This window comes from Rhamphochromis sp. 'chilingali' (genome assembly GCF_963969265.1).
Source record: "Rhamphochromis sp. 'chilingali' genome assembly, chromosome: 5".
Classification (NCBI taxonomy): Eukaryota; Metazoa; Chordata; class Actinopteri; order Cichliformes; family Cichlidae; genus Rhamphochromis; species Rhamphochromis sp. 'chilingali'.
This window is the reverse complement of record NC_137932.1, coordinates 13,605,626-13,629,431: the sequence shown is the minus strand read 5'-3', so window position 1 is coordinate 13,629,431 and position 23,806 is coordinate 13,605,626. Positions and strand designations below refer to the sequence as shown.

The 23,806-nt window shown below is 39.3% G+C and overlaps 2 protein-coding genes and 1 long non-coding RNA gene across 4 annotated transcripts in view; 1 reads left to right on the top strand and 2 right to left on the bottom strand.

Annotated features, from left to right (window-relative positions):
- Positions 1–10,569, bottom strand: part of lin28b (lin-28 homolog B (C. elegans)) — a 27,783-nt gene extending 17,214 nt beyond the window's left edge. The window contains exons 1-2 of one of the 2 annotated variants that reach the window (XM_080882410.1): positions 10,221–10,569; positions 2,848–3,041 (exon numbers count right to left, since the gene is read on the bottom strand). In XM_080882410.1, the coding sequence (XP_080738536.1) occupies positions 2,848–3,041; positions 10,221–10,377 (351 nt within the window). In that variant the 5' untranslated portion in view covers positions 10,378–10,569. Of the gene's footprint in view, positions 1–2,847; positions 3,042–3,806; positions 4,103–10,220 lie in introns of those variants that run through there. The other variant, XM_080882411.1, reaches the window with a different exon arrangement.
- LOC308396822 lies at positions 9,330–13,612 on the top strand. The gene is made up of 2 exons (XR_013971625.1): positions 9,330–9,659; positions 10,563–13,612. It is a non-coding gene; the product is annotated as an uncharacterized lncRNA (long non-coding RNA).
- prep (prolyl endopeptidase) lies at positions 13,531–23,806 on the bottom strand. The gene is made up of 14 exons (XM_080882409.1): positions 23,594–23,806; positions 23,194–23,268; positions 21,727–21,860; positions 21,480–21,610; positions 21,005–21,214; positions 19,304–19,425; positions 19,079–19,184; positions 18,763–18,954; positions 18,444–18,641; positions 18,053–18,156; positions 16,615–16,846; positions 16,089–16,220; positions 15,830–15,986; positions 13,531–14,503 (listed from the first exon to the last, which is right to left on the bottom strand). Exons 1-14 carry the CDS (start codon positions 23,729–23,731, stop codon positions 14,209–14,211), a joined length of 2,226 nt encoding a protein of 741 aa, XP_080738535.1. The 5' UTR covers positions 23,732–23,806; the 3' UTR covers positions 13,531–14,208.

Below are 23,806 nucleotides of genomic sequence, written 5' to 3'. Positions count from 1 at the left end.
TCATGTTTTCCTCTTGGACTACCGCCGTCCCCAGCCCAGCACCCCCACCCCTCACCCACACTTTTTTTTTTTCCCACATCCCTCCTCTTTCCCTCTCTTAAGGAAACTCCTCCTCTCTTCCCCCCTTCCTCCTGTCCTCATGCTCCCTCTTCCCCTCCCTATCTTTCTTACCTCAGCTTTTATCATGCGGATAGGGTCAATGTTGTGCAAGAATAAATCGGCATCCTTTCTGATAGTTTTATTTCAACAACGACCCTTTTACCACAAACGTGTAAAATAATTCATAACCTTTGTTTTAAGTTGGTTTGATTGTGAGCTTGCCACTGATTAAAAATGACAAAATGCATCCTAAAACAATTATTATGGCTTTAAGACTTTTAAATAATTTTCTACTTAAGATATAACAGGCCAGATCTGTATTCAATATTTCCAAATCTGAACATTTCTTTTAAACCTGGAAATAACATCAATATATTCAAATAGCTCCAGGCTGCTAGCAGAGAGACAGAGAGGGTGGAACAATCAGAGAGAATGAGTGACCGATTTAATACGAATGCACGAGTGTGAATCCTTCCAAAGAAATCACGGGGTTGTTTGCATTTATTATGACAGCGTGTTTATGAGTGCACGATGTCTTCCCCTTTGTGCTAAATGACAGTCGTGTCACTGTGAGCGCGTACAGCTGCCAGAAACACTGGGACACAAATGATCGAGTGTAAACATATGATTCACTGAATGCTATAATTTAACAAAAAGCTATATTAGGAACAATTTGGTCCCCACCATCCTCCCAAAATATGAAAAAACGAATGAATGAAACAGAGCAGCTCTGCAAACATTTTCATCTATACACCGCCATCATCACAGTACCTAATGAGCCTTTCTTGCATTGTGGATCTAAATATTTTTCCTATGTAAAGCAACAGTATACCGCACAAGCCTTTTCTGCCTTATAGGCTACAAACTACTGAGACACACAGTGTTTTGTTAGACTCCTGCTCAGCTCTTAAGACTGTTTCCCAGAGCACACCTTTATTCACCCTTGATGGCCTGATCCACTCCTAAAACATCTCTGAGCAGCAGGGAAGACAGGAGTCTGGAGTGTATGGACAGATGCAGTGCTTTCAGTTGATGAAGCCACAATGTGAACGTATCAATCAGAATCTGATAACATAGTGCTGTAGTCATCCACTTTCCCGAGCTTGGGCTTGTTTCATGCAGGCGCAGTAAGAGCGCATGAAAACATCCACATACATGTAAATGTTAACCAAAAAATGTAGAAATACATGTCAGGCTATATTATTACGTGCATATGAAGATGCGCATGAAGCAAAGCTCAACATATTGTTGTTAGTCACTGAATGTTTTTACTCCAGGATTTTAATCCAGATATTTTTATAACTCTCGATTATCACGTTTATAGCCAAACTAAATGCACTAAACAACCAGCTTTACCGCTGTCAGAATTCAATGGCAGTGAACACATTTGGTCAATCAAATACTGCGGACAATTTGAAATGTACATATATCTATTTTTTTTTTTTATTTGTATTTATTTATTTATTTTTCCATAAAAACTGAGCTGAATGCAGCATAGCTCAGAGAGGTGGAAACTACCCTGCTGGTGCAGAACACACTCAAATGCCATTCAAAAAGACATTGGATAGCAAACCATGTGAAACTGTGGTCCCACTTTCTATTTTTAGTCTGGCATGCAGCTTGAAAAAAACATACTGTAAGTGTTTGAGTTACATTATATATATTTTTTTTTATCTAAATAAACTAATCCCTTTATGCAACTATAATCCATATTTCCCAGTGCTACTAATTTGCCTTATAGTAATCAGTGGAGTCATCTTTTCTACAATGAAGTGAGAGAGTGTGTCAAATGAAATGGCAACAAAAATGCCTCTCTTCGTCGTCTGTCGTTCCTCGAGAATTTTAAAGGCACTTTATAGGACCGTAAAAAAGGGCGATTTAACGGAGGGAAAGGGGAGCTAAAACAAGGGAGGACTTCACTGCTCTTTGTTTTCTGTAGCAGTCAAAAACAAGGCCTCTGAAATGAACTCCATGCACAATAAATCAGCAGTACACGCGGAGGGAGTGGGAGGGGGACACACAGGCTTGCTTCACGTCACCATTCGGTATGAAAGTAAAAGGATGTTTCTATAAACTGCACATACGGTTCAAGTACATCAAGCAAACAACAGCACTGAGCAAAATCCACCTTCCCAGAACAGAGCCCAGCAGTGAGTTAAAAAAAAAAACACGCTCTCCGACATGTTAGCTGGCTGGATATCAAGCAAGCTCTGCTGTCCATTACAGGGCCAAGTGTGAAACTAACCGTGTCATATCCACACGACATTTCTTTCCTTTCCCTTCACAGGGAGAAGCAAAGGGAGAGCTAAACGTGTGCCTCAGAGGAAAACTTTGTGTGTGTGTGTGTGTGTGTGTGTGTGTGTGTGTGTGTGTGTGTGTGTGTGTGTGTGTGTGTGTGTGTGTGTCGTTTGTTTGTTTTGGTTTGGTTTTTCCTGTCCCTTAAGCATGTGGACAGCATGTTGTTACACAGTAACGTGTCGGGCAAGGCGAAACATCCGGATGATACAGTGTAACTATCGCTGTGAAGAAGAATTAAAAAGGGGCCCGAGGACAGCAAGATGGGATCTGAGGTAACAGTAGCATTTTTTTGGCAGAGGAAATAAAAAGTATTCAATCATTCGTCGCTTTTCCACGCTTCTTTTTTTTTTTTTTAAAGAAAGGAAAATCCGGATGAGGCCATGCCCACCACATCACCACGACGCAAACGCGTATTCCTCGGTGCTTGTGTGTACGTTTTCATCAACTTACTTGGTGGACGAAAACATCCAGAGGGGGGTCAACGGGGCTCCCTTCGCTGTTGGTCATTGAGATAAATCCAAATCCCATCCGAACGTTGAACCATTTGCAGAAGCCCGATCCCGACAGGACCTGAGGTCGAGTGCGGTCCTCCTCCTGCTCGGCGGACTTGGCGGGGTCTTCTCCGCCACCTTTACCCGACCCTCCTGTAGAACGAGCGGGCAGTACAAGAGGCGAGTTAGAACATTTTGTTTGTGCTCGCAGACACGCCGCTCAACACTCACCGCCCTGCGTGCATACACGTTTATATAAGTTTAATGAGCTTTGTTGCGTAAAAAAAAAAGAAAAGAAATAAAGAAAACTTCTCCAAGAAGCGTGAGGGGAATCCCCTCCACTTCAAGTACAGGCTATGCGAAGTTCAGGGCCGGTAGAAATTTCCTATACTATTTTTCACATGTCACATAAGCGAAGAGGGACGCGTGGTGCTGTGAACCGATGTGCGTCAACCAGACATTCCCTCAACCAAAAAAAGGGGGGAAAAGTTGTTACTCCATGACAGATGAATGCCTCTGATTCGTGCACAGGCATGCTCAGTGGTGTAACTTGTGGAGGGTTTTCCTCGTGCATCTACAGCCCGCTCCTGATGTGGAGTTGCATGCTATAAGGAAAAAAGGGCAGGTGTACACATGGTTCCTCGAGCTTTACTACTGGCTTGAAAAGCATATACGCTCTAACAGTGGATCTATCTTAATGCTGCCAGACGTGGTTAGATGTGGTGCTCGGCAGTGTGGCGGTTCAGGCTTTATTTTTTATTTTATTTTATTTTTTTAGGTTTGGAACAATAATCACGCTGCACCTTGCCTCCTTCTCCCTTCTCGCGCGAGCTCACGTGGAGCAAATATATGTATATATATATATAACAACAACAAAAAAAACTAAGAGCAGAAAATAGAAAATAATTGCAGAATAACCTTCGGCCATGTTTCCCCGCGGACCCTCTGCGCCCAAGTTGCAATAGAGAAGCTTCCTCTGCGAAAACGGGCTGCGGTAGTCACCATTAATCCGACATCCTCGATCCCATCGGTCACCAGTTTAGCTCGCATGGTACGGCGTGCTTTCTGCCTTTTGATATTTTTGTCATGTCTTTCTCTCTTCCCTTCAATCCCTTCCTCACTCACACCACCTCTGTAGCCTACTGCTCTACCCCTCTCTCTCTCTCTCTCGGTCGCTGCCTCTCTCACTCCCTCTCTCGCTCTCGTCTTCGCTCTCATTCGCTCTCGAGCTGGCTGTGCCCGTTCCCGTAGTGAGAACACGTGACTTTGTCAATTACATGCTTTCTTGCTTCTCATTTCTGTCCCAAGATTCAAAGAGGAAAATGGGTGCGTGTTGTGGGGGGGAAACTGGACTCGGAACCATCAACAGCACGCGCCCAATAGTTGTGTAGATCATAAAACAACCCACGTCCACTGTGGGAAGCTGCAAGCTGTAACGTGTGCTATATGATATGCTATGCGCTGCAGTGCACTGCTTGCAATGTGTTTTGTTGAGGTCCTGTATCAAAAGGGGTTGGTGTAGCTACATAAGGCTATTATGCACTGAGATTAGATTAGATGATTGGATGGGATTAAATTACATTTTAATGAACTCTGCGGAATAATAGGGTGGCCATGACAACAGCAAAAACACACAAAAAAACAAGGAAATAATGAATCAACCAATTACAATCAAAAGCAAATGATGAAGTTAGGCCCCTAATGGGTGTAGCTGATTAACCTACAGATTTGCAGGCTTGTTTTCATAGATCTTCCCATCATCACGTGGAAGTACAGCAGTGTGTCCTGTGTGGCTTTTGTTTGTTTTTTTTACTTTGAGTATTTTGACTCATAAAAATTAAGTAAATTCAAAGAAAATCGTACATGTTTAAAATATGTTAGTCTACTGTTGGTTTGTTTAGACCTCCACGGGGTGACAAAAATAGTGTTAAATGGGTGAAAATTCACACATAAAGCATCACTTAACAAAGAAAATTCATCAAAAAAATGTTTCTTAATTTATTTTATTTTACTGCTTGTTTTTTGTCGATTTCTATTACTGTTTGCTTGTTTGAATCTCTTCTCCAGACCCTACTATTACCAAAGCCAAACTCTAAAAGATTTTCAAGACAGGGTTAACTTTTCTACATTTTATACAAAGTAAACACAGCACCATTAAAATACGTAAGCTTATTACAGCCTTTGTTTGCATTGCACAGCTCACTTCAGACTTTCACACCAGTGTATATTCAAAAGGGTGAAATGCAGCTGTGGCTTTAACAGAAATAACATCCAGCTATGCTAAGAAACCTAAACCTGTTTTGCTGGAAACTAGAACTTGTGAATTTTACAAAACAGTGCAAATGATCATTTCCCACTTTCATGCATGGACATGTGTTTGTGCTCATGCTCCTAACTCACAACCAGTTACCTCCCAGTATCATAGTGGGCACCAGAGGAGAGCTGAACTCACAGCTTTGGAATGTGACTGGAAAACTGACAGAAAGCAAAGCAGATATTTGTAAGTCTTGAGCCTCGTTTGTCATGAGGATACGTTCCTTACCAAGATTAGTTCTGTCTGTTTCTTTTTCTTTTTGAGCGGGGGAGGGTCATTTCTTTTTGTTTTGTTTTTTGTTTATTTTTTTTTGGGGGGGGGGGGGGGTTAGAAATGCTTTTAGAAATACTATGAAGCTGTCAGTAAAGTTTGGAGCTGAAATTGTTAAGTCTTGTTTTTCCTTCTTCTTCTTACAAAATAACTTAGTTTGAGTCTTAAAGTTCCACTTTTATTCAAACTTAAAGAGATTTTTGTGGCATTACTAAGCTTCCTTAAAGAGAACTTTAACACAGGTGGCTTGTATCAATTCAATATGCTTTTTTAAAATGGTACTGTTAAAACACAGTATGTTTAAAACCACAAAACAAACACAAAAGCTGGATTAAATCAAGTTTGAGCACATTTAAATTCCACTACACGTCTTACTTCCTATTCTGGACATGGTTTACGTCCAACAGCATAGATCACTTAAGAGAAGAATAGCCCACGGAGCAGATCAACAACAAGAACAAGCCCAATGAGAAACTTTCCATCTTATCTCACTTCTGCCTTGGTGGGACGTTTCTCGAGGGGTTATTCGCGAGTATGAGGAAAGAGGAAAAACACGTTGGAGGAATGAAACAACAACAAGCCTGTCTCCACCCACCGACGCTCAAGAGCCCACCCTCCGGAATTCGCAAGCTTTGCCCCTACCCCCAATCTGTCCAACCCAGCCCCCGCGCACAAGGCCTGTTTTTGAAGATGCTTGTAGTGGAGGCCTCCTCAGCAGCCATAGAATTACTGTGTGGGTCACAGGATTGGATACCACTGTCAGATGTTATCCACTCATTCATATCCTGGCAGGACCTTTACTGATTAGGACAAGTCAGCGGAAAATACCGCAGTGCAGCTTACCGAAGTGTGCAAAAGAATGACAAGGAATGATTTAGATATGGGAGGCTCTGGTGTGCCTGTCGGTCAAAAGAGGGAACTGAAAGAGCAAAATGGTTGTTAGTGAAGATTTTATGGTGTGCTTTAAACCTGTGAAAAACAAATTGATTCATGAAATGCTTGTGAAACAGCCTTAACGATTGTAATGGTACAGAGGCACAGAAAAACCCGTGAAAGTAAAGCTTTGCAGATGTTCTAAGTAGTTTGTTTTCATAAACGACACAAACTAGAATTCTTCACATATAGTTGGTTTTCAACTGGTTTTAAACCCATGTCCATCTCTTTTATACTTTTCTTTATGCAGATTTATGATTTATGAAAATTCAGATTTTTCTCAGTTTGATCGGTTGCCTTCAAGCTTCAGCAGAGGTAAGTTTTCAACATTTTGTTTTTTCTCAACGTCCTTCTGATGGAGAAGTTAGAAGGCAGCTTCTCATTTGACAGCGTGACAAAACAAAACAAACAACAAAAAACCTTAAAGTTCCTACATCTGAAAAAGTGACATGGCCCAACTTCAAACTTTGTTTCTTTGCATTAGATGTTTGTTTTATAGCTGCCACAGATCCACAGTCACGCCTTTTGTTTGCACTTATGCAACAAGATAAGACTGTTTTGAAACCTCTTTTACTTTCAAACCTTTTCATTATATTTGTGGCGATAAAAAAAGAGAAGAACACTTTTCAACTGAGACTTTGCAAAGACATCTACAAACTGACGTATGTTTTTCTTTTCTTTTTTGAAGATTGTTTTTAAGCCGAACATAAAACTTGTAACAATCTCTGCACTAGTTTTGTCATGCTACAGAATAAGATACATTTTTCACACTCATTTACATTTATATAAGGATCTGTACTTTTTCCACTTCTATTCATGAAGATGAGCACTGAAAATATTTCACATATTAAGTTCTACAAAAGGATCTTCATGTCACATCTGTAATATTGCTAGGAAATGATCTGTTTCTGAAATGAGCCGAGCAGCTCCTTGTTTGCAGACGACCTTCGTTTTAAAACCAACATCACTGTTTGTGGGGTTTTTTTAGTTTAATATCATTTCTTATGATATGATCTAATTTTAGTACCTCCCTACATGTGAAAAAAGAGAGCTGACACTGATAAAGAAGAAACTTTTTATGTGAATGTTTGCGGGGCAAAAAAGGTTGAAGAGCTAATTCTTATGTAACAAAAATACATTTTTAAGACAAAGCGACTGCATTTTTTCCATTTATTATTTGTTTGAATGCAAAGCAGGAGCAACACTTTAACCCATTTGTATGTCTTTTTACTCTCTCTATTTCCATAGCTTTTTCCATACATGCTGTATCTTTATATCGATCTAATCCCCACCTGTTCTGTGGAGCGCTTTGTTGAACTGCCCGATTTTTAAGATGTGTGAGTTGCTGAATGGTTTTTATTCTTTCATCACAACTAGCGATGAGAGGGGTGATGTAAAAATTTGCCTCATATAAAAATAAGCTGTTTTGGAGAAGTGCATCTAAGGTTTTTGTTCCAATTTGAATGTCACAATAGTCTCTGTGAGACAATGCAACATCATACAAATGAGGCTTCATTTATTTTCAGTACAGTCCAATTCAATATGGTACAATTTATATATGATGTTCAGCACTACGAGTACAAATTTATCATGAGAGCAGAAAAAAATGGCATAATATGAATCTCTGTAAGGCCTGCAATAATTTCAGGTGTAGAATTGAGAAGCTGTGTCTTGGGTTTGTTTTATTTGGCTTATTGATAAGATTTGCATAGATATATTTAATAAAACAAATGTAATATTTTTAATGGATTAGGCTTGTTTGATTTATTGTTCTTGTTGCTTTATTTTCTCAGTTAATAGCTCTAATCAGTGGAAAGAAATGTGTGCATCCAAGCTGCAAACTATAGGATCTTAAGAGCATTTTGTTTTCTTTTTTAAATAAAGAGAGATTTTTTTTCATTTAATTGTGTTTTGGGGGTTTAGTGAAAACCAAGTGGAAGTCACATACCAGTACATATTCTGTTTAAATGCATCTTTTATAAGCCATCTTTTAAAACCTGTTCAAATGTTAATTCATCTGTATTGCTCTTTATTTTTAAGCCTGCAAGGAAAGATCAGTGCAGTGGCTCATTTAGATCTTCAGTTGTCTTAGATGAACTATATATTTATGAGCACATGCAGATTCCTGAGTTGTTTGAATACCAACTTTCTGTGCAGACTTTGAACTCCCTCTCCCCAGCTAACCTCACCCAACCCCCACTCTTCACCAAGTAGGCTCCCAGAGGAAACTTGCATTTTACCATGCATTGCTGTCAATGCAGTTCAAAGGGTTCATTGAGTCCCTCTCTCTTTTCTCTTTTTCTTTTTATGTGAGGAGGGGGTTGTTTTTTGTCGTTTACCTCATGCATTCCAGCTACCAATCCTTCACTTTTCTCTATCGTTTACAAGGATGGATAAACAGTGTTGGCAGAGCGGGGCCATCTCCCCTCAGGGTTATTTTTAGGACCAGAAGACTATATGCTTATGGAGTGTTTTAAGAGAAGAAGAAAAAACACGCCAAGAAATGACCTTTTTTTTCTAATTTTTTCATCTAGTTTCAAATTCGAAGCACAGCTCACTTTAATTTCCATCCCTGGATGTTGGTGACTCTCTGCAGACAAAGAAGAATTGATATTTTTTTTCTCATCCATTCATCGAATATTTTCCTCTGTTTTCTTCACAGATTTCGTTAACAAATATTTAGACTCAACGAAAAAAAACATTCACACAGCACAGAAAAGCACACGCGTATTGTGTGGTTCATACTTGACCACAGGGGCAACTCAAAAACTTTCCCTTCGTTTTTCATGCTTCAAATCGTAAAATACGATTTTTTAAAAACCCCGTTCCATTTAAATTAGGATTGGATATTTGTTCACTGGAGGCATTTTAGTGCGACTTTCAATTTGATACACTTCCAACAGCCATATTTTTTTTCTTTTACCTTTTGGTCTCAGGAGATGAATTTCCCGTTTACTTCTGAGGGAGGAAGAGAAAGAAAAGCGACGAAAGTAAACTTTATGGGCGGTAAATCACGTAGTGGTAGTCTAACTATCCGGCCAAGGCTCCTGCACCGGGAGTAAACAGGGTGAAAATATCTGAATGAAATATCAGTGACGTCAGAGAGAGCGAGAGGAGAGGGGGGAGGTTAGAGAAGAAGCGCTTGTACCGCCGATGCGCCAAAAACTGCGCACAATGGGGCCACGCATCTATATCGCATTCTTCCAATTTATTTTTGGATTATTTTGTCGTGTTGTTCTGCGGGGCTTCAGCGGGTCAGTATGACTGTTTTTTCTTGCTCCTGGATTCACTGAACCTTCTGAAGTTTTAGTCAAACAAATGGAGAAGCTGAGCATCCACCCACAATGTAATCGATAGATCTGCTAAACCAACGCTAATACTCCTTAAATATCATAATATAAAGCTTAAAGTGGTTAACAGAGATCCTGTGATGATGGATCTTGTTTGCTTAATTGCTGTTTTCCGGTTTCCCCCGTGTATTGAGGAAAGTTCCCTTTAAAGACTTCCAGTTGTTGTTATACAAATAACTGTGTAATGCGTAATTTCCCTTAAAACAAAACGATAAGCAATCTTTTGGGTGCATTTGTGCGCATCTTTAGCGTCAAATCGGTTTTGATTACGTTTGATTAAAGAACCAATCCATCAAGTCTTCACGGTGGGTAACGTCGGTCATTTCAGGTCAGGGAATGGTAGTGGGGGGGGAGGGGGTGGTTCAGCACATAGGTGAGCCAGTCTCAATCAAGGCTTTTCTTGAGGAGGGTGGATTTAAGCTGGAGGAAATAGGGCAAAATGTTGGTAAAATTCAGCGCACTCACCTGTAAAAGAGGTAGAGGAGGAAGTGGACATGCTCCCTTTTTTCTCTCCCTCTCTCGCCGTGAATGAATGAGATGGCACAGGCAGACCAAGCGTTTCTCCCGGTGTTCCTTTGATAGAGCAAATGTAGGGTGAAGTAGAGATCAGCCTGCTGGACATCAGGTCTCCCGACGCTCTAGTTTGAGTTACATGTTTCAACTGACTTTAACCTGCATGGCGCATGAAGCCAAGTGACCGTCTGGAATCAAAGAGATTTTCCATGGATGAATATTTTATAGTGACTCTGTAACATAAGCTGCAGCAGCGTGAGAGACAGACTGATTTGTTTTAAACTGAACCAACAGATTCCTTTGAGGCTGTGGCACAGATCCGGAAAAAAAACATCCTCTGAACTGCTCCAAAGGTGATTTCTCTCTCTCTCTCTCACTTCATTTCCCAACTTCTCACAAACGGTTGCTCAAGCTCAAAGGCACTGACGGCTCAATCTCATATCTACCCTCCACAAACCAGGTCTAAAAATTGAATTAGTGCTAGCATTTTAGCTGCAAATGTGGGGTTTCCCCATAAACAAGTCTTCCAGTAGAAAAGATGCAGATGCGTCGTTGGTATGCGAGATCTTCTGAGCTTTATCACTGCTCTTCTAACCATGCGGCATCTATGACCTCCCCCCAACATGCTCGCAACCATCCCCACCTCTCTCCCTCTCTTTCTCTTGTTGATGAAGATCCATACTTAACATCCCCCACCCAGCCCGTTTAAAAGACCTACCCACCACTCAGTAAGCTCAAATTAATTTTCCTTACAAGATTACCATAAATATTCACTCCAATCACCCGTGAAGCGATCACACAGAAGAAACCCCAAAATTTTTATTAGCCTACTATAATGTATCCTCTCCTTCAGGCACCCCAAACTTTCCTCACTGATCTGATGTCTGCTGTTGACTCTTTCAGCTTCATATCCTTGTTGAATAGCGCAGCTTGGCTGGTTCCAGATCAGCGACTGGTAACTGAGAAGTGGGGGGTGGGATTGAATAAATAGCGCCATCCATCGGTTTGATAAAGGCAGTCAACTTCACTGTTATTAATGTACCTCACACTGAGAGAGAGACAAAATGATAGATAGATAGATAGATAGATAGATAGATAGATAGATAGATAGATAGATAGATAGATAGATAGATAGATAGATAGATAGATAGATAGATAGATAGATAGATAGATAGATAGATACAAAAAGCTACATTCGCAACTATTAAATTATTACATGTGATTATAAGCGTTAATGCTTATAACTACAGGTGTGTGTTCATCGGGCGCGTTATAATGTCTTCGAATGTGTCAGCCAATCAGAAATGAGGATCTTTTTCACCGCTTTCATTAGACATAAGTTGATAAGATTATTGCCACATGTGATGGTTATTTCCACCTAAAGCCAACTTATAATAGGATGTTTTAACATAATATTATAATGTAGGTCATGCATGGGCTAATCCTATAAACCACTTTCTTTGTGTGTGATGACCCGCCAGCTTCAGCACAGACAAGTGAAACAGTGAGGGTGTTTTTTTCTTTTGTGAAGTTTACCACTAGGATCAGTTCACTGACACACCAGTCTACATGTAGGCAGGCAGCAGGATTTCACGGGGTTTTATGCGCCATCTGGTGGTCCAGTATCCTCTGATTTCCCACGCGGGTGTATGTGGACGCGTGCGCATTCAATCTAAATTGGCTGGGAGGTGATTAAAAGCGGGGGTGGCAAACCTTAGATGAGGCATTGAGTGCTGACAAAGTTATTTGTAACGACTGGGATTTATTTATTTTTAACATTTTTGATAAGTTTGGTCAACTAGCTCGTTTGATTCTATTGCGCATGGCCTATATCTGGCTCTGGTTGTTATTCAGTCAATGTAGCTGTTCATTCTTCCAGTTATTTAACCTAAAGTTAAATAGGTTAAATAGAAATGCAGAGGCACTAGCCGATCTTTGTCACCCAAAGTTGTTGGGGAGCTGGAACAGATGTTAAAGTATTAAGACAGGCAGTATAATTTGGTTTTAAGTAAAGCGAGTCAGTGTTGTGTCAGAAAACATTCTCAAAACTTAAAAGAAAAATTGAATCTTCTTGGCGTCAGATTTCACGACTGTTTTAGTTTCATAACATGACGAGTAATTTGGTTTTGCTGGAACACTGAGCACGTTCAAAATGATCTGAATCTGAAACCATGAGTATTTTCATGTCCATCTTTAATGTTTATTGGGTGTTTTAAATAATAGAAATGAAACATATAAACTGTCATTTTTTCTGTCTTCAGATTATGTTTATCTAATTTATGTTTATCTGAAATTGACATTTTTGCAAAGCATTTGAATTTAATTTTTTTTTTAACTTCACTTCTAATAGACGTTTTTCTAATTTGATATCAGTTTATTTGAATGTTGTGAAAAATGTAATGTAATGGTGCACACCAGTTTGAATTTAGATAAAAGAAATTTGGAAATTTGTGCATGTTTTCATACTAACTCATATGCATTTAAACATTTAAAAAATAAAAATATAACCCATAAATGATGAAAGAGTCATCATGAAGCTCAACTTCTTGCTATTTTGTAATGTATTGTTCATTAAAGGCGCGGTCACAGACTGGAGTGTTTGAGATGATTATAAAAGTTTCAGGTGTGACTGATTATGCTTATGAAAACCAAAAGTGGGACATCGGAGAGGCTTTTGAACATGAAACATGTACGTTTATTAATCCTCATGGCTTCCTCTGTGAGACCACCCTCATTTTGTGCTTGCTGCTATACCCGTTGTTCACTTTCAGCGTGACTGCCCCCTGGTGGAAGACCACACATGAACTCAAGATTAGATCTAGACGCCCTGACTTGCTCTTTGTCTGTGAAAGGGAACAACAGACCGATTCATATCCCAGCTTATTATTTCATTATATTTTTTAATAGAAAGCAAAATATTTCTGTCTTTGTCCAAGATTATCTCAAATAAAATATTTTTTTTATTCACTGCCTTCATTTGTTTCACTCAAACTTGCCACTTTGGATCGGAGAATTATTCCTCAATTTGGACAATCAAATTTCATATTTTTATCCTGAGCTGTTACCCTAGTGTAATTTTATTTACTACATGAAGGTGCATAGCTGTTAACATACACAAATAATAAAAGATCCCGATGAGTCACTGTTGAAAAAGTTATTTATTGTATTTGTGGCATTGTGTTTTGTTCCCTTTGAAAAGGAAAACAATCAGCACAAGTCAAGAGGTAGAAATCATCAGTCTGAAATTAATGTAAGGACTGACATTTACTTACACACACACACACACACACACACACACACACACACACACACACACACACACACACACACACACACACACACACTTTCCCATGGAAACAACCGATTTTTTTTTTGCATTTGTTTTCATTTCATCCACCAGCAGTACCATCATCCGTGTAATACTGTCACTAACATTTGTATGTACTGATTTCATCTGACATCAAACAGACTCCATTCTGCGCACAATCCAGAAATAAATTACATACACACACATCACGTTGCAGCACCCAAAGGGAGCAGGAACAATCTTGAAATGAACTTTTTGCTATTTTCACCTCATGACTTTAACGGCTGATTGGCTGATTACTGCATCATCCTTGAAAAGAGCCCCCTGTGACTACACAAAACAAACAACACATTAGGTGTGAGAGATGCATGTTGGCTTATATTTGTGCAGAGCCTGATGACTCTGTGATCTAATCTGCTCACACAGGGGGAGGGACAAAAACAGATCAGCACAAAAAAAAAAGGGGGGGGGGGGAAGGTAGCAGTGCTATAAACAATGTGTCAACATCTGGTATTAACGGTATTCTGGTATTAACGGTATTCTGGTATTAACGGTATTCTAAATATGGTTTGACCAAAGGATTTAAAAAAAGAAAAAAAAGAAACCCCACACACTTTAAAAGGTAGATGCAGGTTATTTGACCCAAGAGATGTTGAGACAGCGAGCGATGAAGGCGTAAGTGTCAGCCACCTCCTGAATGACTTTGCTGGTGGGCTTTCCAGCACCGTGGCCTGACTTTGTGTCCACAAGGATGAAAAGGGGATTTGTCTGCTTGGGGCTGCGACCTACAATGTGCTGCAGAGTGGCGATGTACTTGAGGGAATGCAGAGGCACTACCCGGTCATCGTGGTCGCCTGTCAGCAAAAGCACAGCGGGGTACTGGACCCCATTGCCTTCTGGTACACGGATGTTATGAAGCGGGGAGTATCTGCGAGAGAGGACCAGTGGGATCTTTGTTAGGACTGCAACCGTTTAAATATTAAGTAAACAGCAGAATCCCTCTATAAAAATGTCAGAGCAATGATAATGTTGGAGTACAAAATGTATTTTGTTTAACCTTAAAATATTCACACTGCTATCCTACATCACAAACGAAACAATCGGGTAATTTTGTTTGTTCTGAATTTCTTTGTGAGCTTCAGTTCTCAAATCAAGACTCAAGGATAACTCCTGGAATTAGATATTTCATTAAAATACAGTACTGTGCCAGAGTCTTGAGCCAATCCTTATTTCTTTATATTTTGCAAAAAAAATTACCACACAGATTAAGTTATTTATTAAAATGGGCAAACGAACACAAGGGAATACAGTATACAAGCTAAAAGCTGAGACTGTACAATTCTAATAAGCATGAAAGTCGATATGACCACCTTTATTCCTCAACACAGCCTGAACTCTCTTAGGAAAGATTTCTTGTCATGTTTTGGTAGTCCTCGGGATTCTTCAAAGATCTTCTTTGGATGTTGGGTACCCTTTGATCTGTTCTCTGTCAAGATGATCTCACACTGCTTCAGTAATGCTAAAGTCTGGGTTCTGGGGAGACCCATCCATGACTGACAGTGTTTCATGGTGTATTTTTATTTTTCTATTTGTGTATGCTTTTACTGCATTAACTGTGTGTTGAGGATCATTGTAATGCTAAAAAAAAAAAATGAAGCTGCTGTCAATCACATGCTTTCCAAACTGTATTGCCTGGTGGATTAAAATCTGAGAGTGTTTTCCAAATTCATAATTCCTTAAAATTTGACAAGATCACCAACACCACTGGCTGAGATGTAGCTCAAAACCACTACATCTCAGCCTCTGTATATATTCATCACACCATAAAGACCTGTTACCACTGATCTTCAATCCAGTCTTTGTGTAATTTGGCATAACTCAGCCTCCTCCCTGTTTCTCTTCCTTAGCAATGGCTTCTTGACAACTAGACTTTTTAAATCCCCATTCCTCAAGGAAATGACCTTCAGACACTTTATCTGCTACAGACAGGGTTTTAGGCCTGGAACTTTTTCTTTTGTCCTCCACTTGTCCAGTTTCCTCAATTCTTTAAAGGACATGTTGCACACCATGCTGAAATATGCCAGGCTTTCAGCTAATAGCTACTTGGGACTGGAAACACATTTTTTTATGTCCATGTAGCCAATGTAATCAGTGAAGCTCAGATTAAAATGTATAAAGAAAGGCAGCTGATGTAAATGCAGCCTACAGTATATAATACACATTAAAATCTACACTGTGGTCAGAGAGCACCTACTTGATCAGCCATTCAAACTGCTCTTTGTCTTCTGAACAGCCAAAGTCCGTGGTCCAGGCGTGCCCGATTGTGAACTTGTGGAACTTCAGCATGTCCATGACGCCCACCTGAGCTACTGCACATCCAAACAGCTCAGGCCGCTCGTTTACACAGGCCGCTGAGACAGGACACCAAGGATTCAGAAACATCATCATCTATATCCATTTGCTGCGATTATATTGTTTTAGTGTATCTTGTTCTTTAGTGGAAGCATACATACCTACAAGCAGGCCACCATTAGAGCCTCCATTTATAGTCAGTTTGGAGGGAGAAGTGTATCCCTCCTTGATTAGATATTCAGCTGCACACTGGAAGTCTGTGAAGCAGTTCTGTTTATTTGCCAGCATTCCAGCTGGGAAAAAAAGAATACAAAGTATGTAAATGAGGACTTTGCGCTGGTAATATTTAAAAGATTCCCTCCAGGCACGTTTGAAAAGATCTAAAATTATTCTGCTTTGAATAATAATGTGTGTCTGATATGTTTTTTTATGCTTGTCAGGTTAGAAATTCTTAAAAACAACATTTATGCCTCCTCAGCCACAGAAAACTCCAGAATCTCTCAATATGCAAATATATTCATTTCAAACTTTTAGCTAAAGATGTCATTATTGAAAGACAAGACACAATCTACTGTATGTGCTACAAACACACACAAACACAGGCGTTTTCTAACAGGGCAAACTGGACATGCCCTTGCGATTGAGCTCTGTAGTCATGTTTATAATTACGTGTCAAAAGCTCCTCACCTTTGTGCCAGGTCTCCCCATATTCTCCTCCTCCTCTGATGTTGGCGACAGCTAAAACTCCTCCCAGATGTCTGACAAAGATGAGTCTGGACACGCTGTAGCTTGGCGTGATGGAGATGTTAAAGCCCCCGTAGCCATATAAAAAACCTGGATGGGAGCCGTCCATTTTGATGCCCTTCTTGTGAACAATGAACATGGGTATCTGAGTGCCATCCTTTGAGGGAAAAAAGATCTGAGACAACAAGAGAGAGAGAAAAAAAAAAAAAAGATTGTCAGGGAAACAAAAGGAGATGGGAAGTGAATTACGAAAAGGTAAAGAACAGTAAAGCTTACATCACCAGTCTATCCTTGTTTCTGAGTCAGAAGACAAGAGAAGACAGGAGCTCTTTTAAAATCCTGTCTGAATCGTGAACATTTTACATTTACAGAGCTATTTTCAAGGCCGCTGTTTTCAGCAGAAGTATATAAATATATCTAACTCTGGGACACTATATGTACAGAGGAAGTAAAAAGAATTTGAAACATGGTCTGGCCAAGGCTAGACTATCTAAAGGACAATTTACTGCAAGTTTCTCAGGAATCTGAACCACTTAAATATAAAATCAGCTATGTCAGGTCATCCATTCCTGGCCCATAATCATTTCCCAGGGACACTGACAACATCTATCATAACATAAAAGCTTCAAATCTTATGACTAATTGCAAAATTTCTTTCTCTTTCATTTCTCTCCACAGGTGACCAGCTTCCAACTCCATCTGGCAATCAATCTTTTTTTTTTTAATAAATCAGAATTAATGGCTGTTACTTTGGCTACATTTAAAGAGAAAGGGCTCATGTCTCCTATGACGGCCGAGCAATCCTTCCCGTTATACTTCAGTCAGAAAAAGTTGCTTATTTGCCACAACAAGGTGAACTGACATGTGACAGTTACTACTGTGAACACATCCATGCTGACTTGGTTTATAGCCTCATGTTTAGAAACATACAACATCTAAAAATCACAAAATTAAACTAAGAAACAAATATCTGATGATTTGACTATTAGGGTACAGTTCTAGTTAAAAAAACTACTTTGAAAGCTCAGTTTGAGTGCTGCTTACGTTAATAAATGCTACCAATACCTGATTTAGCCCACCTTTTCTACAACAACCCTAAGCCGATAGTTTGCCCTCAGTTTGCCGTTTTCGAGCCAGACAATTGATAAAACCCTTCATTTTGTTTGTCAGGGTACAAACTGGCCTGTACACCACCGTTTTATGTCTGTCATTTTGGATAAATGCTGGGTCAGTACTTTAAAAACTAGGTTAAAGTTGGGCATTTATGCATAATTAACTGTTGAGATATCTTTTAATAAATGTGTTTACCGCAGCCTATTTTTAAAGAGAAATGAAACACACCTATTTAAACACTGGTAATCCCAGTCTAGGCTCTAGTTACCTGTGTGGTCTGGTAGTCGGAGGGGTTGAAGCCTTTGACAGTGACCTCTCTGAAGATATGGGGCTGCAGGGGCTCCTTGGTTAGGTCACAGTGGTAAATGATGGCTAGATGAAAAGAAAGTAAAAGTTTCATTTTCTTTACTATTTTGAAATCACTTCACAATCAGTGAATTCTTAAAGACAGTACAAATTTACTTAATGAAATAATACGTGGAACTTAGAAATGAGAACAAAATTGCATTACTTGTTTCTTATTTATACAAACTTAACATAAAGGTTGACTTATTTCACTTAAACAACAATATTTGCACAGGTAGAAATTGCGAGACAAGGCATCTGATAAACAAAATAGCTTTTTTTGATTAAAAATAATAACTTTTGCATTATATTACCTGGCGATAGGAAAGAAGTGAAATAATAGAAGATTTCAGAGTCTCGCTTTCGTCCTGTGAACCCTACTATGGATCCAACATCAAGAGGGAAGGTCCTCAGCTCCTCTCCTGAGCTCAGACGATACATTTTCAACACATTCTTCACATCATGGAGGAAGCACACGAACAAATAGCTGGAGTATGTACAGGTGGCAAACACTGCAAGGAAGACATGGCAAAAGAATGAATGACATTGAAATGTACCTTTAATGACAGGGCTAAACTGCTAACGCTTCATATTTTATAGGGAAAAGGTCATGCACGTGTTGCAGAACCTCACCAATGACATCCTTCTCATGTTGAGGCAGGAGCTCCTTCCAGCTGCTCTGCTCCGGAGAGGCAAAGTCGATGTTGATTAGTCTGTAACGAGGGGCGTCTAAGTTGGTCTTGAAGGTGAACAATGTGCCCTCGTTCGTCACGTATTCGTACTCGGCGTCAAAGTTGTCGATTAATTTTACCCATGGCAAAAGTCCTGAGCAAACAAGGATTTCAGTTCTAAAATCAAACTGTTAAGCGAGTAAGACTACAAGAAGAACAATATTTGTCTTAAAGTACCAAAATACTTTGAGAAATAAAGAGAAACAAGTACAGAATACCTGTAATACCCTGAGGAGTGGTCTTGAGGTCACAATACCACAGTCTGTTGACAGGATCACAACCTTCTCTGATAGACAGCAGCACGTAGCGCCCATCTTCTGATACCTACAGTACATCTGCAATCATTAAACTGCACCTGAATGCCAACTAAAACACGCATTCTGTCCAAGTTTGATGACATGACACTAGAGGGGAAAAAAACAAACAAACAACTTCACACATACTTCTGCTCCACTCATCCATTTGGGGTGATCAGGAAACTCTGCACATAGGACGTCCTCAGACTGTGGAGTCCCCAGAACATGATAGTATAACTTCTGATGCAAGTTAGTGGAGGTCTCAGTGCCTGAAAGCAAAAAACAAAATCGAATACAAAAAGACGAAGAGTGTTACGAGTAGGTGCAAATTTTATAATACTAGATAACAAAAGGTTTCAAAACAATAAACAGAAAATAACAAATATTGACAAATGACAAACATTTCGCCTTATGACATTAAATACATTGTCCAGTGGCTCAAAAGTAATTGGACATACAAACGTAACTTTACATGGATGAAAATCATTTACAATCTTTGACTGTCTAAAACCGGCAAACATCACCAAATGCTGTGGTTCACCTCCCTGGAGATGCTCTGCTAGGCCTTCATTTGGTGCTTGTTTGTGAGTCTTTCTGCATTTGTGCACTTTGCTCTATTGGAATGACAACAGCTTACTGACTTGACCACTGAAGAACATCCAATTTCTTTGCCTTGAGTAACTCTTTGGTTGCTTTTGCAGTATGCTTTGGGATAATATTCATTTGCACTGTTTAAGCACTGTCCTATGAGTTTTGTAGCATTTGGCTGAAACCGAGCGAGTATAAACCTGTACACTTCACAACTCATACTGCTATTTCTTTCAACACTTACATCATTAATAAAGACCAGTGATCCATTTCCACTGACATTATAAGTCATGTCTGACTGGTAACGTGGCACGCTTCTCCATACTTTTCTCTTGTCATCATCTGGTAAAAAGTTCAAATTTGTTTGTTTTTTATTTCCTTCCCAGAACAATGCAGATTCTTTTAGATGATTTCTGGTAACATCTAATCTGGTCTTCCTGTTCTTGACTGTAATGAGCAGTTTTCACTTTACAGCAAAGTGCAAACTGCTGCATTTCCTGCTGTACCTTGACAATTTGTCATGTTCTTGTCGTGTTAGTGTAAACAAACTTTTCTAAACCATGAAAATAATTTTGTCATCATCCAACTTTGTTGTCTAAAGCTCCCGGATCTCTTTATTTTTGGTTTTTAGTTTTTTAGTCTAATGATGACAGTGAAAAGCTGTTACAAATGTTACAAAAAAAATCAGCACTTTGACTCATTTGTCATGAAATAACAATGGAACAGGCCTCACCTGGCCATTGAAATGCTTGTCAGTCGGTTAGCAATTTCAGTCTATGAAAACGGAGGTCTGTGTATGAAAATGTCTGTAATTCCTGTTTTTTTATTCTTAATTCAAGGTTGTTGTTTTTTTTAAAAATTATAATAATACATTAATGCTGTCTTTGATCAAGTTTTATTTTCCACTCACGTTTGAGCAGACATTGCTGCTGCATGCAGTTTAACAGTCTATGTAGACTGCATTTGGAGATATATACATTTGAAACCGCTAGCAATTATCTAATGACAATTTAGCTTTTCATTAGCTTTTTTAAATGGTAACTGGCCAGTGCACAGAAAAGCGAGTCCTTAAGCAGATATCCATTAATCCATTTTCTTCTGTCCTGGCAGAGAGCCCTGTCCCATGAGGCTAGGTAGGCAGACTGAGTTCCAAGAATGTCAATTATCTTACAAGTATTTCATATTTTGAAGGTAATTTACTGCAGCCAAATGAAGGTTTAGTATTTGAGAATGTTTGAATCCTGTCCAACACAGTCTTACCATCACTTTTGCCCTCCTGGTCAGGATACGAGTTGTAAAAAAGCCCCTTCCCATCGTGGGTCCAGGACATGCAGCTAAACTTGACTCGCTCCAGGCGGTCCTCTAAAGGCACGGCGCCCTCAACGCGCAGAAAGCGGATCTCCACCCAGTCAGACCCACTGGCACTAGTGCCATATGCCAAGTACTCTCCATCCTCAGAGAATGCATAGCCTTGAAGAAATCAGAGAAACATAAATAGAATGTTAACAAGGAAACTTAACAAAATTTAGACATCAGAGAGGACACTACATTTGTAGAGATTTTTATTCAAAACTGAGTAAAAACTACCACATGAAGCAACTATTACTTGAAAGGCAATTTTGAACTAAATGTATTACTAAAATTAAAAAGAGCACACGATCCAGAAATGCAGGCAACATATTTTTTCATATCAGTAAAATGGGTACTTTGCTTTTATAATAGCCACGACTGATACCTCGCAGAGCAACTGTCCCATCCTCAGAAAATGTGTTTGGATCTAAGAAGACTGTGGGCTCGGCATCTAGGTTCTCTTGCACATACATCACACTCTGGTTCTGGAGGCCCGTGTTGTAAAAGTGAAAGTACCTAAAAAACAAAGAGAAAAGCTACTGGAATGTCACATAATCACTCTGTCATCTAACACTAAAGCTGAAATCCAACATCAAAAATATTATTATGGAATCAGTTGCAGCAAGCTTTACCTGCTTCCTCTCTTGAAGGGACAGCTATACTTGGGATAGTCATACAGCTCAGTCATGCGCTCTTTGAACAGCTCTCGCACCTCACAGTGCTCTAAAAATGGCAAAGTGAGCTTGTTCTGGGCACTGACAAAGGCCTAATGGAAGAAAGCATAATACAACCATGCTTTACATTTTACCATTATCATTTCAACAGACTGCTCAAAAGAGCAAATAATTATTTAGCAGATATCTTTGCTGTGGAAAAAGTATCCACCTCTTCCTGAGTTCTTTTTTTGGCATATTTGTCATGATTAAATGTTTTAGATCAAACTTTAATATCAACGATAACCTGAATAAATACAAAATACAGTTTTTAAATAAAGATCTTATTTTTTCCCAAGGGAAAAAAGCTATCCAAACCTCCAAACAAGCTAGGTTTTGTAGATCATACTAATTAGAGAAGATAATTTTGTTAAACATTTGCATATTTTTCATTTCTCATGTCTCATGATCTATTGAACTGAAGGAGTCTGTTAATTTAGGTTAAGTTTAAAATATACCAAGAGACACTAAAAACATACAGACCCAACAACTACTGATTCTTTGTGCATGAAAATAGAACAAAACAACTATGAGTAATGAGTAAGGGATTAGAAAGTAGTCTTGCAAGGCCAAGTTGCTATATCCGCCTGACCCGAAAACCCCCCCGAAACTGACCCTAACCCCAATTCCACAACTGCCACAGGTAAGCAGGGATCAGGCGATCGGCATCCTAACTCCTACGGAGAAAAATATGATTTACAAATGTGTACAGTACTTTGTGTGTAACATTTGAGGACTCACAGATGCATGTTCCAATCCACATACAAATCGATTTGACCACACATAAAACTATTTTAAAAACACGTACATCCAAACCTGAATAAATAGTGATTATTTATGCACAATTTATTAAGTTCACCTTCACGAGTTGGACATAACTGAATAACATCCCTCTCACTCACAAAACCTTTAACGCCGGTGCACCAATTGTCTGATATGCACAGATAACAATGCATGCTAACGTGTCCTCAAAACGTACACGTACATGATTGTACATAATTTTTAATCTTAGTTTATGCTTTTTAAGCAAGTGTCTCTCCACAGAAATCCATAATGAATATGGAAGAACTGAAATATATAAATGAAAATCCAATATTGTTGTTCTATAATGCCTCTGATAGGCTAAGCATTTTATATGTACTGGGGTTATACTAATATTAAAAGGTGCTTCATCTGAAACACGTAAGTATGACAAATATGCAAAAAAAGAAAGAAAGAAATCAAAAGATGCTACGCTTTAAATGCGCCCGTGACTTTTAATACCAACACTTAACTATCAAATCACATGCCCACATTTCTTAATTACAAAACGCGACACAACAACTAAATATGGCAGTAAAAAAATACAGAATTCGCTGGTGATTTGAGTGGTAACGGGGAGTTTACCTGTGTCTTTTCACTGTCAGGGTCCTCCAGCCAGCTGTAAGGGTCAGGCACTTTGCAGCCATGATAGTCATCCACCTGAGACCAGCCACAGAGGAATGATTAAAAGGTGAAGTAGCTAAGCAAAACAGAGTTGAGCAATCGGGGTTATAAACCCAGAGTGTTTAGTAAAGTTAATCACGTAGCATCTTGAAAGGCTAAAATTGGACTTGTAGTTAAGTTATGGCTATCTCTGAAATGCATGCATTTTTGTCAACATAGCCAATCTCGGTTTACCAGTGATGGCTAAGCTAACTAGCATGCTAACAAAGCGAACGCTCTTTTCAATGAATGAAAGCGCGTGATGATTAAGCATCCCGGCTTATTAGCACGCTAGGCTAGTTAGCAACCCACATTTACTTACAACTGACTCGTCGCGGTAAGCCTGGGGATACTGAAAGGACATTTTGGACGTCAGTTTTCGGGAATTTCGTAACCAAAAAAGCTGCCGCAGAGATTGGAAAGGTGCTTTTGAAATGACTCTCGCGGCCCTGTAAAACATAAACTTAAACCGCAGAAGCTTTTGTGTGGAAAAGATACCGCTGCTTGTACACAGCCAACAAGCGCTTTCATGAGA